This window comes from Euprymna scolopes, chromosome 5, assembly GCF_053919585.1.
Source record: "Euprymna scolopes isolate OS-2025 chromosome 5, ASM5391958v1, whole genome shotgun sequence".
Classification (NCBI taxonomy): Eukaryota; Metazoa; Mollusca; class Cephalopoda; order Sepiida; family Sepiolidae; genus Euprymna; species Euprymna scolopes.
Window position 1 is genome coordinate 2,184,400 of NC_136486.1, and position 17,600 is coordinate 2,201,999.

General features: G+C 27.7%; 1 protein-coding gene across 1 annotated transcript in view; it reads left to right on the forward strand.

Moving 5' to 3' along the window:
• The window catches only part of LOC145276687 (leucine-rich repeat-containing protein 49-like), a 120,177-nt gene that overhangs the window by 77,505 nt on the left and 25,072 nt on the right, over window positions 1-17,600 (forward strand). Inside the window, exons 11-13 of the mRNA XM_080127867.1 lie at window positions 3,729-3,994; window positions 6,528-6,698; window positions 9,624-9,846. Of these exons, the coding sequence (XP_079983993.1) occupies window positions 3,729-3,994; window positions 6,528-6,698; window positions 9,624-9,846 (660 nt within the window). The remainder of the gene's footprint in view (window positions 1-3,728; window positions 3,995-6,527; window positions 6,699-9,623; window positions 9,847-17,600) is intronic.

A 17,600-nucleotide genomic window follows, 5' to 3' on the forward strand; every position in this document is an offset into this window, starting at 1 on the left:
TAGGTCCCATAGAAGTCCGCTTGTGTGGCATGCATGTCAATGACCCTCTTCGCAGCCTCTTTCATCCCCTCAATTGTCTCATAACAACAGCCTCTAAGGTTTTCCTTAAGCTTAGAAATAATCAAAAGTCAAAGGGAGCAAGGTTTGGACTTTAGGGAGGGTGGGGAACTGTCTAGAAACCAATCTTGGTCAAAAAGTTTGTGATAGAGTTGTAGACTGATACATTTGCACAAATCTCCAACATCTTCAGTTTCTTGCAAATAATTGTGCGACAGTTCCCACACTGACATCAAACTGTGCACTTATTGTCTCTATAGACACATGATAGTCCTTATCCATGAAATTCTTTATTTGGCCAATCAACTCTGGTGTTCTGACATCCTTACTCGTCCCACACCTCTCGTCATCCCTTACAAACTCCCTGCCTTCCTTGAATTTCTTATGCCACTCAAAAACTAATGCTTTCTGTAACAGAAATTGGATTACACCCTACTATAGCCTGATTGTCACAGTTTGTGAATTTCAAAAATGCAATCTAGACACGACAACACTTTACAAGAACAATATGTAATAAAATATGGAATGCTTCAAACTGCTTTTAGCCCATCTTGTATGAATTGAGCATCAGTTTTTGAGTGGCATAAGGGATTCAAGGAAGGAAGGAAGGGTACATTTCCATTTGTCGCAAGGTCGTGCTGACATGCACTTAAATTCATATTAGTTGAACAACACAACTGGCCAACTAATAGATGGTGCAAAAAAAAAAGGTTTTCATCAAATGGAAATGGAATCTAGGGCAATAATTTTATCGTTTCACTCTGTATATTGTGGACCTACACTGTAAGTAGAGATTAGTTCAACTAGTATAAATTGAAGTGCATGTCAGTATGACCTTGCGACAAATGGAAATGTACCCAGTGCACCAGCGAGTTAGTGTTTGAATAAATGATGAGAAAGACACAGTAACAATTAAAACAAATATGTATCAACCAAAATACATAAAAGAGGTAGTTGAACAATATCTTTGCCGTCTGCTGGACTAGTTGTGACGACCATTCTCTCTGCGTGTCTTCCTCTGACTCACTTGGTCAACCGGTTCTCGTTACCCGGAAGTGAGGTCATGGACAGAAATGAATTCTAGACCACGTTTGGTCTTTGGCCAGGGTTTGAATGTAATTGGTGGTGTTTTTGCAGCAAGGGCACAACCTGTGCAAAAGACTATAATCTCCATATCTTTGTCCATGTTAGACCAGTAGACGTAGATTCTCATTAAGCTCTTCATTCGTTTTTTTTCAGGCTGTCTTGTGTGAAAATTTCGTAAAATTTGTTTCTGGAGACATTTTGGAATCACCACTCTTTTATAGTAAGACCTTGTCGAAAAATTTCAGGTAGGGATACAGGAACCTCTTAAATTGTGTTGCCTATTATTGTTTTTATTTCGCAGTCAGTACAAAGAGCAGCAATTGTGGAATCCTCAAAAGGTTCCCTTTCCATAAGTATCAATCTAGATAGGCTATCAGCATGACTAATTTGTTTTGATGACAAGTACTCTAGTGTATAATTATAATTCAGTAAGATTACCCAATCTCAGCAGTCTATTGGCAGTACTGTTTCTCGACTGGTAGTAGCATTCTGGATGCATGAGCAATCGGTTTTTTTGGTATCGTCGGGCATTATATGAAGTATACAAGCTCCAACACCATATGAGCTTGCGTCGCTCACTACTATTATTTTCAAGTTTGGATCATAGTGTGTAAGAAAAAGATCCGATGTTAAAGTATCCTTGCTTTCCTCAAACGCTGTTTGACATTCAGGCATTCAATCCCAGACTTTTTCTTTCTTAAGTAATTTGTTCAGTGGGGCATGCAAGTCATTCATGTTCTTTATGAAGACTTGGTAATAGTTAGCCAGTTCCGGAAAGCTTTGGAGTGCTTGCACATTATTAGGAGCAGGCATGTTCTTTATGGCTTCTTGCTCTCTCAGAGTCGGGGTGTCTACCATTTTTATCAATTATGTGACCTAAGTATTTTATTTCGTTCATGAGGAAGTCACACTTAGCTTCTTTCACTTTAAAACCGAAGATTTGAATTCTTTTTGGTCACATATACAGTAAGGGCTGCCCAAGCACTGTTGCTCAGTTTTGATAGCATTCCGACTTTTTGTAGCCAATCCAGCTCCTTATCGATTTTCTTAGTCGCTGCAAATGGGAGGTTTCATTTCTTCTTGAAAACGGGTAGAGCATTTTTCTTCTGTTCGAATCTGGCTATAGCCTTGGTACATTGTCCGAAACACAAGAAATCATCTAAATGAATTGTTCTTGATCATTCACCAGCAATAATCCACATTGGGGTACAAGTGCGTGTGTGGATGAAAAGTCACGCGCTTCCCTCCGTTGTTGAATGTTTATTTGTTTATAAAATGTTACATCTGTACCTGTTGCTTATTGCAAATTTCTCGTTATAGCGAGATGAAGCAAGTCTTCACACCACAAACCTGTCCGAGGAAGATGTGACACAAGGTCGTGAAAGTGAGATTTAAAAAGTTTGTATCCTAAAGAAAGAGCATATTGACCTTCAAAATAGCCTGGGCAGCTCCGTCGGTACTCCTCAGTAGGGATTCCTTAGGTGATTAGCAAATTCTGAAAGAATGAACCTCCTAGAACTGAACCGAATACAGTAACATGTACCTTAGCAAATAGAAAAGTCATCTAAAATAGCTTAAACTCTTGTAGCTTTGGCAGGACCGAAGGAAAAACTAAAAGATTCAAAAAAACTCGTTTTTATGCGATATTTTGAACATAATAAACCAGGTATCTCTAAATTTTTTTTTGATTTTTGCAAAAATTTAAGAAATGAGACCTATCTATGTTTAGATCCCATTTGAGCGGGGGGGGGTCACCATGGACTCCTTCTTTGAGATTTTAACGGTTTTGCAAGTAATTATTTCCACCTTCTATTAATTTTGTGGCCTTATAAGTGCCAGGAAGAAAGACACAACTCAGTATCGAGTAGAAACAAAAATTTTGTGTGTGGTTATACGTCAGTCCGACTGCCAAGTGTGCATATTATTTGTACATGACTTGTGCTAATGCTGAGAGACATATTCTCCTGTTTTTTTATAATAAGTGGAAGAGTTCATTATTATCGGTAGGGTGAACATATCTCAACAAATAATAACCCATGTAAAAAATGATAAAGTTATTTTTCAATTGAAGATACAAAGGGGCATTCCAAATGTAATGCCTCCTATTTTTTATTCTTGCCAAATAGATCGGAGTCTATTTCAAATTACATACTTATTCATGACACTCATGACTTGAAAGTTTCATCTTTCTGTTGCAAATATTGACGGTGTTTGACTCTAAGAAAGCAACCCTTATCATGGACGTGCATCAGAAGCAGAGATGTATCATTAAATTCCTGACAAAAATGCATTGAGAATCGTGATGACTATGTAGAAAATAAATTTCTGATCACAAAAAAGTTATTCATTTTAATTGTGCTACTCCTGTCTTTGTAGCTTTTCAAGTTTTTGATTTAAAAAAATAGGAGGCTTTACTTTTGGAATGACCCTCGTATTTCTAAAATACTATTTTTTCATGTTAAATTAATTTTTTTATTCCATTTATAAATAAATTATAATAATGATTATTATAATTATAAATAAATTATAATAATATAATAATTATTATAATTATAAATAAATTTTATAATTCTTTTGAATTTTAGGAGAAGCGCCGAGCAGCCATAACCAATGCCAAGTTTCAATGGGAAGCCATCCAGGGTACGATGATGTCTCGCTCAAGCAAAATGTCCAGAATTCCTGACCTATATGCCCAACATGTAGCCTCTTATCCGTCGGTCAATACACAAGAGTCGAGTTTGCAGCAACTTCTGTCCTTACACTGTGAACCCTTGGCAACCAACGGTAGCTATCTCGGCTCACACAACAAAGAAGATGCCAGCATCGAGGAGAGTTTTGTCTTGCATGGAAAGTGAGTACTAAGAAACTATATACATAGGGGGTGACGGTGGTTAAGTGGTTAATGGCAAAGACTTAAAACCTGTGTGTGCCTAGTTCGAATCCAGTTTGTTCCACAGAAACAAATTTCACCAAACCAACACTTGACCTTGTTTCTAACTTGTTGAAGAGGATGTAAATAATATAGAGCGTGTTTTTCCTCTAAACTTTCTGAATAGTCTTGATGGTAGAGCAGAGGACTGTTGGTGTTTTAGTGTACTGTAATCCTTAGGTCGATTGTTCGAACTCTTCTTACGATATTTCATTCATTTTTTTCTTTAGTTTTCCGATCTTCTCTTACAGAAACAGCAGAATGTTTAAAAAGAAATATTTTTGTGGTTAGTTTGGATGTGATTATTAATATGAACATATTTGTCAATTGTCAAACATAATCTAATTTATAAAACTCATTATGTATGCCTGTCTGTCTCCATTTTTTTCAAAGTGCATCTCCTCTGAGATGCAAGGTAACTGAGTGACACAAGGCGGGTCCAATGTGTTGGTTTAATTAATAACCTTTGTCAGGTTAATTAATAACGTTAGTTAATTGTGAAGTAAATAAACTGAACATACCTTTTGTTCTTGAAATAACTTCATTTGTGGAAGGTATATCGATGATAACAAACGAATTAACAACGTAACATTTTATCAGCACATAAAAGGTGCAAAGAAACGCGTCTATTTATTTTTACATCTGTACATGAAGAAGTTATAAACCAAAGAGAATTACAAAAAAAAGGGGGGGGGGGATAATCCTGTCCCTGTTTTATAGTCATCAGGTAAAAGTTAATGGGAAACAACTCTAAGATAGTTACATCACTGACAAATAACTGTCAAAGGGGGATAACTCTTCAATAACTCAAATCCGCGAATATTGCTATCCCCAATAAAATGATTGTAGGTTTTGTGTACTGTTGTTTTCAGGGTTTTTAAACGATAAAAATAACTGCGAAGGGGTCAAAATTGAAAAAAGATGGAACTTGTGTCTAACCTCTTGTAGAGGAGTTAAATTAAATAAACCAAATCTACATGGTGTTGTCCGTGAGAGTGGTTGATTAGATTAATAAAAGAGGTTGGTACTTTTGCAGAGAACGACCAGTTTTTTAGTGGATGTTACGTCGGCATATTTCGGCAACTTGTGTTAAATCACCAGAATATGCTGCTGAGCGCTGATCAAATTTTAAAACATTAGGATAAAAGAAAACATTATGATAGAAAACATTTATTTTAATTTCAATGAAGAAAAAATGTAAATATAATGAAAAAAAACATCAATCCATAATTTCATGAATCAATATTTGTTTTTGGTCAAATTTTGTTTTTTGAGTTTTTTTTCATCTTTTTCATAAGAAATTTTATTATTTCAAAGTAGGTTTAAAAGTTACAAAAAAATTTGTTATAATAAAATGTTTTGTTTTTTGTCTACTCCATTTTGTTTTCTGTTCAGGTTAGTGGCCATGTTATTTTTTTTATAAAAAGTTTTCGATAATCTGCTACAGATTCCTAAGGAATGCAGATTCCATGTACACATCTTCTTTCCCAGAACTGCTCGCATTTGGAACCCTGTTCCGCTGGCTTGTTTCCCAGTTGAATACAACATGGTTGCTTTCAAATTCAATGTAAACAAATTCTTGTTGAGCCATATCCATAAATAATAAAAGTTTACCCAATTTACACCATTAACGATTATTATACTACCACCTTACATTCATTAATCCTTATCCTTGAGTGGCCTTCAGGCCTTGATAAGTAGTAACTCCCAAGTAAATAAAAAAAATGTACTCTTCACAAATGATTCATTGGAAATTTTCCCAATCGGTCACAGTGTTTGAACCGATGACATGTCTCACTATAATTTTAAACAGTTGTAATGTCGTGAGACATGTATTTCCAATTAATTTCTATTCCTGACATAAAATGAAAGAACATTTTTTTCCGATAATTATAGCATAATCTACAAACACGCTAGATTCCGTGTGACGGCTTTACTAAAATGATTTATTTTTAATGATTTACATTTTTCGCAAATTAATATTTTCTTCCAATTTATTTACTCAGTCCCATCACTGTAAGGTTGCATTACTGGACCTGTTTTACAAGTTTTTTAATGGATTATGCTCTGATGAACTCATTGCACTTGTGCCCCCCCCCCAACGTATATATCCCCAACAAACCTGCTTAGCAAAATAATCACACCCCTTCACTGTGGAAGTTCCCAAATGCCAGAAAGCTTTCTACTCTAATAGTTTCTTCCCTCGAACAGCTAAACTTTGGAATTCTCTTCCTGCTATCTGCTTCTCTGACTGTACTGATATGCAGAAGTTTAAATGTAATGTAAACAAACATCTTGTTAATCTTTCCTAGCCATGATCAGAAATAGTAGCCCTCTTACACCCAAGTGGCGATATGTCTTGTTATATAAAAGTTTAGATTTGAGCCCAGATTCTTTTAACATTTATTATTTTGTATTATTCTTTGACAATTGTTCTGCATTTCATTTTTGCTAGAATGGAAAAACAGCCACAAAGACCAGAGAGTGCACACAGTGTTCATACCGACACACCTGCGCCAACTTCTGCAAGCAACTCTGAACAAACTCAGAAAGTGGATGTGTCAAAAAGTTCCAGTGCAAAGACCCGCAGCGAAACAAAAAGCACTAAAGAAACAATGATTTTTAGGTAAGAACTGAAAATTACCTTTCCTTCTCCTCTTCCTCCTCCTCCTCCACCATCATCATTATCATCATCATCATTAACATCATCACCATCAACACCATCATCATCATGACACACATCACCATCAACACAATCATCAACACAATCATCAACACTAGCATCATCATCATCATCACCATTATCATCTTCATCATCATAAAAAAATATCAACACCACCACCATCATCATCACCATCACCATACACACCATCACCATCATGATTATATCATCATAATCATAATAATCATAATCATAATAATCATTATCATCATCACTATAATCATTATCATTATAATAATGATAATAAACATCATCATCATAATTATCATCACCATAATCATCATCAAAATACTCATCATAATCATCATCATCATCACCATAATCATCAAAATAATAATTATCATAAAAATCATCATCTGCATAATTATTATCATAATCACAACAATCATCAGCACCATCATAATCATAATAATCATCATCATAACCATCACCATCATCATCATCATAATCATAATTATAATCATCATAATCATTATAATCGTCATCATAATCACCATGATGATCATCATAAGCATCATCATCGCTGTAATCATCACTATCATAGTCATTAGCATAATAATCATCATCATAATCATCATCATCACAATAATACTCCTTATCATAATCAGCATTTCTGATTTCGCTTACCATAAAAAAACAGTCAAATATATTTAAAATCATGCAGATATTCACATTTATTTAAACCAAGATATGATGGCAAAAGTTTTAAAAAATGACTTTGGTGTCATCAGCTGGAATCGAAACCAAAACATTTCATGTCCCAGCCGCATACTCTACCGATGTTGTTACCGAGACAAAGATAATAAATTGTAAATATTAACACACTTGAACTAATGAATTTCATGTGATCATACACAGAAAAAAGTATAAATATGTCAGCGAGTTAAAAAGAACATTTCGCATTTCAACATGTCTGTGTGCTTTGTTCATCAAACCAAACAAAGATTTCACGCGTTATAAACCATCCTTGGTGTATAATTGCTATTTCCTGTCATGTGACCAACACTTTAATAGTTGGAGAAAGTAGAATCAGAAGAATGGCCATGAAGATACAATGAATTTCAATAATGAAAACTGCAGAAATATTAAGGAAAACCCTTGAGTGTGGAAACTAACACCACACATAAGCTGCAAACAAATTGGACACAGAAACGGCTACAGATGCAAAACACAAAGGAACATCACATGGAATCAAGAGAACTGAAACTGCATAATTGTAAGATATTGCCCCCCCCCCCTATTTGGATGGGCACCACACCAAATAATGAGGGTCAAGGAGGATGGAAAGACAGAGGAGAGAAAGTACTAGCCAGGCCTCTGCTGGCTGAATGCAAAGAGGACTAGGACCTTGGGTAGGCTTATTACCACCCAAATCCCAGTGGAGACCAATGGTCGCTGTGGATGAGAAATCAATGGTAAGCGGCTGTTGCAATAACGCAAATCCTTTTGCAAAGGTTATCAAAAGAGGTGGAGAATACTGGAAGTCTGGGGAGAGTTGTTGTCACTCAGATTCCAGGGAACACCACAAGTTGTTCTCAAATAGCAATCTTTGATGATGGCTTGTGTGATTATTTCTAGTGAGTAAATAATAAGTCCTCTAAAAATGTGATACAATCCTATAGATAAAATATCTGTTGGAAAATGTTTTTGTCGGGGACACCAAATCGGCTATCATCGTCTAGAAAACAGCAAAAGTAATACAACAACGAAATGTCTCAAGAAATATGTCAGAATGCCGGAAAATCTATTGATTCAATTCTGACATTCTTTTTTTTTCTTTTATTCACAACCATTGAATAAAAACAGCTATAAGGGGGAACAACTCTGATAAACTTTATCTGGACGTTAGTATTCATGTGTAACTATGAAAGAGCGTTTTCATATCAATGTACTTATGTGGGAGGGAAAAAGAAAGATTATTTTGGTGGATTAAGTAAGGCATAAATCTGCAAAATATATTTTAAATAAATAAAGTGTTCAACAGTTTCACATATTTTCTTTCATGTCAATTTGTGTATTTTAAACTAAAACAGAAAGTCCGGTTTGGTAATCGGAACATTTTCACATAGAAGCTAGGTTTTCACCTAACATCGGTACAGTCGCACTTAGGGTCGCCTATGCTTCTGAATCACCGTAATTGTACCTATACACAAACTACAAAATTAAAAACTTCTCAACCAACGACTGTCATGACTAATAGCACCCTACTTGAGAATGTCCATCTTTCAAATTCTTCTGCTTAACATTTACAGGCAACATGAATTGGAGCAAATACATTGACGACATTGGCAAATCTGTTTTAAAGAAAGTAGGCTCCCTCTATCATGCTAGAAAATTACTCACACCAGGGAACATTTTATATCTTTACAAAGCCACAATTTGCTCATGTATGGAGTATTGTTGCCACATCTTGGCTGGTGTATCTATCACGAGTCTCTCTCTCTCTCTCTCTCTCTCTCTCTCTCTCTCTCTCTCTCTTAGACAGAGTTCCAAAATGAGTCTCAAATCTAATAGGTCACGCACTATCAGTCAAGCTCCAACTTCTGTACCATCACTGCAATGTCATATCCCTGTGCCAGTTTAACAAACACTTTAATGAAATATGCTTTGATGAATTCATGTGAGTTGTCATTTCTTTTGCTTTGAATACAACTTGAACACCGGTGCATGCATCCTTAGCAATCGCTAAGTCTAGAATTAACAGAGGATGAGAAGATAAATAAGATAGAAACACATGACACAAACGTTGGGTCGAAAATTATTGTTTATTCTCACACCAAGGTTTTTCCTTTCTTGAACAAATATTTTTTTTTTTTAAATAAATAACAGATCTACTGGTAAAGTTGGTGCTGGAATGTGCGAAATCAACAACCTGGCTGAACTGGATTGCAATTGCCTTTCCATGTATGGACCTGCATCGTTGGAGGCTCTTGATCGCAACTGGGGTTTGCAGGCGGCAGGGATGGTCAACACAGTTGTCTTCAACTTTATTGATTTCGATGAAATTGTGAAACACTTGCACAAATTAAAGTCCCGTTTCCCAAGTGTGACAGTGAGTTTGTGTCGATTTGATTCAAAGAGTAAAATTTTAATCCCCCCCTCTCTCTCTCTGTCTCTCTCTCTCTCTCTCTCTCTCTGTCTCTCCTGTTGTTTGTATATTTTAATAACGTTCAGTTTGATCAACACAAGAATGCCAGGATTCACATACCATACAGCATGTAAGAGTGAAACTCTACAAATTATACCGAGTTAAGAAAGTTATTTATTGGTCAAGTTGTTTAGAAAATAATGAAACAAACATTTATCCATTGTGCTCGTGTGAGTCACATTTATCGAGTCTGATAGGATTTCAGGTGGACACTAGTATAGCACTAGATATCCCATATATATATATATATATACTAGCAGGCCACCTAGTGTTGCCCGGTCGTAAGATACACTTAAACATGATATTTTAATTGATGCAGATCACATATTTATTATTATAGCGGGAATTCTCTATTGATTATTACATTAAACCTAATATATAGTTGTTATTTCAAAACTATATATATATATATATATATGCCTTGGGTGCCATCAGCTAGAACTGAAACCAAAACATATAGCTCCCAACTCTCATTCCTTAGCCTCTGAGCCACACACACACACACACACACACACTATATATATATATATATATATATATATATATATATATATATACGTTTTATTCTTTATTACCGTATCTTTCTATTAAGTTACATTATTGTTTCAGCTACCCGGCCGTTTTTTTGGCCGTCTGTAGCTTCCTCATATATTTACAGAAATGTTTGTAAAAGTCTGAGGAAGCTACAGACGGCCAAAAAAACGGCCGGGTAGCTGAAACAATAACGTAACTTAACAGAAAGATACGGTAATAAAGAATAAAACGCATATTTGCTCTACAACAGTATTGAGCACTTTCTTCAGTTTTTATTAATTACCATTTCTATATATATATGGTGCAATAGAATAGTTCACAAATTCCAAAAGTCAAGTTTTCTCTGTTGATAATTTGTTGTATTCACAAGGTATGCATTACAAAATTGTTTCGTTCGTGATTGACAAGTCGGCAAAATTCTGTCTTTGCTGCATTTTTAGTCACTTACTCTTCAGATGTTCACTTTAAAAACATTAGAAAAAACATTATGTTGAACAATTTGCACAGTTCATGCAACCAAAAAATTCTCCTAATTTAATCGCTAAGAATGTTACAATCATGTTTTATTCATCCTTAACTAAATTCAATTATTTCATATTTTTGTGTATCTAAATTTATTATTATTTTTTATTTTAATGTTTTTAATATATCATCTTATTTTTGTAACATCTTAGAGTCCAATTTTAAGTTATATTAATTGCTACATTTATAATTTATTTTTCAGTTAAGATATTTTTATTGTAATTTAAATTCAATTTAAATTCCCCATTGTTTTTTCCCCTTCTTTTTTTCACGTTATCAAAAGATTAATTGATACTTAAAACTAATTAATTCATTTTGTTAATATCGTCATTAATTATAAATATATTAATTTTGTTAATATCGTCATTAATTATAATATGCTTTGTGATATATATATATATATATATATATATATATATATATATATGTATATATATATATATATAGTTTGATAATTTTTTACTTTTTATATCACTTTATTTTTGTTGCGCGTGCTAAGTTTTTTGGGTATTTTTAAGTATTAACAGTGAATCATATTTATTCATTTATTTGCGGACTGTTAACCTCATCTTCATACTTGTTGTTTCATCATATTTCGGTCAACTCATTCTCTGGCCTTCTTCAGGTGATTAATAGCAATGGGATAGGAATGTTGAGTCTCATAATTGTATCCCCAGTAATTACTGTAAGACGACAACAACTATAAAAGGCAGTAATTACTGGGGTAAACAGTTACAAGACTCAGCATTTATATCCTGTCGCGGTTAATTACCTGAAGAAGGCCAGAGGATGAGTTGACCAAAACGTGGTGAAACAACAATAACTATAAAGATGAGGATAACAGATTGCAAATAAATAAATAAATAAATTACTCATTTCAAAAGATTTCAATAAAAAATAATCAATATCTTTCTTTCTTAAGATTATTTACAGTCTAAGGGAGGTAATTCATGTTCAATCGATATTTCAAACTCATTTCATCTTATTTAATTCTAATTTATTAATAATTATTGATTTATTGGTTGACTCTAAAGTCATTCATTCATTAAATTATTTATCCTATTTAGCTAATACATTCTGATTAATTTTACATTTTGAATATCATTTGATGCTTTAAATCGAATATTGCATCCAAAAAGAGTCCAATCTAATAGGTCCCATTTTGTCAACTAAAGCTCCAACTCCTATCTCATCGCTACAATATTGCATCTCTGTGTTCTTTACAAGTATTTTAATCGAATGTGCTTTGATGAACTCGTTGCACTTGTGTGCTCCCCCTCGACGTACACATACCCCAAAAAAACTGCTTAGCAACAAAATTACACCCTTTCACGGTTGAGGTCCCCAAATGCCAAAAATGTTTCTACATTAATAGTTTCTTCCCTCAAACGGCTAGACTTTGAAGTTCCTTTCCTTCTACCAGCTCCTTTGACTGTACTGATATGTAACGTATACCAACATCTTGTTAATCTTTCTTAGGCATGGTCCCAAATAGTAGTTCCTTACGTCCAAGTGGCAATATACCTTGTTATTGGTGAATGCGAGTAAAAAAAAACAAAAAAAAAAAACTTGGATTCATATTTATAATAAATTTTTCATTTTTATTAATAGATTTGCATCAGTATTATTTGTAATTCATTTTCAACTATGAATATTTCCTTTTGCTAATATAATTTAGATAAGTTTAGTATTTAAATTATTTAATTATACTATTACAACTATTAGTAGATTTTTTATTAAATTATTTAATTATACTATTACAACTATTAGTAGATTTTTTATTAAATTATTTAATTATACTATTACAACTATTAGTAGCTTTTTTATTAAATTATTTAATTATACTATTACAACTATTAGTAGATTTTTTATTAAATTATTTAATTATACTATTACAACTATTAGTAGATTTTTTTATAAAATTATTTAATTATACTATTACAACTATTAGTATATTTTTTTATTAAATTATTTAATTATACTATTACAACTGTTAGTAGATTTTTTTATAATTATTTAATTATACTATTACAACTATTAGTATATTTTTTTATTAAATTATTTAATTATACTATTACAACTATTAGTAGCTTTTTTTATTAAATTATTTAATTATACTATTACAACTATTAGTAGATTTTTTTATTAAATTATTTAATTATACTATTACAACTATTAGTAGATTTTTTTATAAAATTATTTAATTATACTATTACAACTATTAGTAGATTTTTTATTAAATTATTTAATTATATTATTACAACTATTAGTAGATTTTTTATTAAATTATTTAATTATACTATTACAACTATTAGTAGATTTTTTTATTAAATTATTTAATTATACTATTACAACTATTAGTAGATTTTTTATTAAATTATTTAATTATACTATTACAACTATTAGTAGATTTTTTATTAAATTATTTAATTATACGATTACAACTATTAGTAAATTTTTTATTAAATTATTTAATTATACTATTACAACTATTAGTATATTTTTTTATTAAATTATTTAATTATACTATTACAACTATTAGTAGATTTTTTATTAAATTATTTAATTATACTATTACAACTATTAGTATATTTTTTTATTAAATTATTTAATTATACTATTACAACTATTAGTAGATTTTTTATCAAATTATTTAATTATACTATTACAACTATTAGTAGATTTTTTATTAAATTATTTAATTATACTATTACAACTATTAGTATATTTTTTTATTAAATTATTTTATTATACTATTACAACTATTAGTAGATTTTTTATTAAATTATTTAATTATACTATTACAACTATTAGTAGATTTTTTATTAAATTATTTAATTATACTATTACAACTATTAGTAGATTTTTTTATTAAATTATTTAATTATACTATTACAACTATTAGTAGATTTTTTATTAAATTATTTAATTATACTATTACAACTATTAGTAGATTTTTTTATTAAATTATTTAATTATACTATTGCAACCATTAGTAGATTTTTTATTAAATTATTTTATTATACTATTACAACTATTAGTAGATTTTTTATTAAATTATTTTATTATACTATTACAACTATTAGTAGATTTTTTATTAAATTATTTAATTATACTATTACAACTATTAGTAGATTTTTTATTAAATTATTTAATTATACTATTACAACTATTAGTAGATTTTTTTATTAAATTATTTAATTATACTATTACAACTATTAGTAGATTTTTTTATTAAATTATTTAATTATATTATTACAACTATTAGTAGATTTTTTTATTAAATTATTTTATTATACTATTACAACTATTAGTAGATTTTTTATTAAATTATTTAATTATACTATTACAACTATTAGTAGATTTTTTATTAAATTATTTAATTATACTATTACAACTATTAGTAGATTTTTTTATTAAATTATTTAATTATACTATTACAAATATTAGTATATTTTTATTAAATTATTTAATTATACTATTACAACTATTAGTAGATTTTTTATTAAATTATTTAATTATACTATTACAACTATTAGTAGATTTTTTATTAAATCATTTAATTATACTATTACAACTATTAGTAGATTCTTTATTAAATTATTTAATTATACTATTACAACTATTTGTAGATTTTTTATTAAATTATTTAATTATACTATTACAACTATTAGTAGATTTTTTATTAAATTATTTAATTATACTATTACAAGAATTAGTATATTTTTTTATTAAATTATTTAATTATACTATTACAACTATTAGTAGATTTTTTATTAAATTATTTAATTATACTATTACAACTATTTGTAGATTTTTTATTAAATTATTTAATTATACTATTACAACTATTAGTATATTTTTTTATTAAATTATTTAATTATACTATTACAACTATTAGTAGATTTTTTATTAAATTATTTAATTATACTATTACAACTATTAGTATATTTTTTTATTAAATTATTTAATTATACTATTACAACTATTAGTAGATTTTTTATTAAATTATTTAATTATACTATTACAACTATTTGTAGATTTTTTATTAAATTATTTAATTATACTATTACAACTATTAGTATATTTTTTTATTAAATTATTTAATTATACTATTACAACTATTAGTAGATTTTTTATTAAATTATTTAATTATACTATTACAACTATTAGTATATTTTTTTATTAAATTATTTAATTATACTATTACAACTATTAGTAGATTTTTTATCGAATTATTTAATTATACTATTACAACTATTAGTATATTTTTTTATTAAATTATTTAATTATACTATTACAACTATTAGTAGATTTTTTATTAAATCATTTAATTATACTATTACAACTATTAGTATATTTTTTTATTAAATTATTTAATTATACTATTACAACTATTAGTAGATTTTTTTATTAAATTATTTAATTATACTATTACAACTATTAGTATATTTTTTATTAAATTATTTAATTATACTATTACAACTATAAGTAGATTTTTTTATTAAATTATTTAATTATACTATTACAACAATTAGTAGATTTTTTTATTAAATTATTTAATTATACTATTACAACTATTAGTAGATTTTTTTATCAAATTATTTAATTATACTATTGCAACCATTAGTAGATTTTTTATTAAATTATTTTATTATACTATTACAACTATTAGTAGATTTTTTATTAAATTATTTTATTATACTATTACAACTATTAGTAGATTTTTTATTAAATTATTTAATTATACTATTACAACTATTAGTAGATTTTTTATTAAATTATTTAATTATACTATTACAACTATTAGTAGATTTTTTTATTAAATTATTTAATTATACTATTACAACTATTAGTAGATTTTTTTATTAAATTATTTAATTATATTATTACAACTATTAGTAGATTTTTTTATTAAATTATTTTATTATACTATTACAACTATTAGTAGATTTTTTATTAAATTATTTAATTATACTATTACAACTATTAGTAGATTTTTTATTAAATTATTTAATTATACTATTACAACTATTAGTAGATTTTTTTATTAAATTATTTAATTATACTATTACAAATATTAGAATATTTTTATTAAATTATTTAATTATACTATTACAACTATTAGTAGATTTTTTATTAAATTATTTAATTATACTATTACAACTATTAGTAGATTTTTTATTAAATCATTTAATTATACTATTACAACTATTAGTAGATTCTTTATTAAATTATTTAATTATACTATTACAACTATTTGTAGATTTTTTATTAAATTATTTAATTATACTATTACAACTATTAGTAGATTTTTTATTAAATTATTTAATTATACTATTACAAGAATTAGTATATTTTTTTATTAAATTATTTAATTATACTATTACAACTATTAGTAGATTTTTTATTAAATTATTTAATTATACTATTACAACTATTTGTAGATTTTTTATTAAATTATTTAATTATACTATTACAACTATTAGTATATTTTTTTATTAAATTATTTAATTATACTATTACAACTATTAGTAGATTTTTTATTAAATTATTTAATTATACTATTACAACTATTAGTATATTTTTTATTAAATTATTTAATTATACTATTACAACTATTAGTAGATTTTTTATCGAATTATTTAATTATACTATTACAACTATTAGTAGATTTTTTTATTAAATTATTTAATTATACTATTACAACTATTAGTATATTTTTTATTAAATTATTTAATTATACTATTACAACTATAAGTAGATTTTTTTATTAAATTATTTAATTATACTATTACAACAATTAGTAGATTTTTTTATCAAATTATTTAATTATACTATTACAACTATTTGTAGATTTTTTATTAAATTATTTAATTATACTATTACAACTATTAGTATATTTTTTTATTAAATTATTTAATTATACTATTACAACTATTAGTAGATTTTTTATTAAATTATTTAATTATACTATTACAACTATTAGTATATTTTTTTATTAAATTATTTAATTATACTATCACAACTATTAGTATATTTTTTTATTAAATTATTTAATTATACTATTACAACTATTTGTAGATTTTTTATTAAATTATTTAATTATACTATTACAACTATTAGTATATTTTTTTATTAAATTATTTAATTATACTATTACAACTATTAGTAGATTTTTTATTAAATTATTTAATTATACTATTACAACTATTTGTAGATTTTTTATTAAATTATTTAATTATACTATTACAACTATTAGTATATTTTTTTATTAAATTATTTAATTATACTATTACAACTATTAGTAGATTTTTTATTAAATTATTTAATTATACTATTACAACTATTAGTATATTTTTTTATTAAATTATTTAATTATACTATTACAACTATTAGTAGATTTTTTATCGAATTATTTAATTATACTATTACAACTATTAGTATATTTTTTTATTAAATTATTTAATTATACTATTACAACTATTAGTAGATTTTTTATTAAATCATTTAATTATACTATTACAACTATTAGTATTTTTTTTTATTAAATTATTTAATTATACTATTACAACTATTAGTAGATTTTTTTATTAAATTAT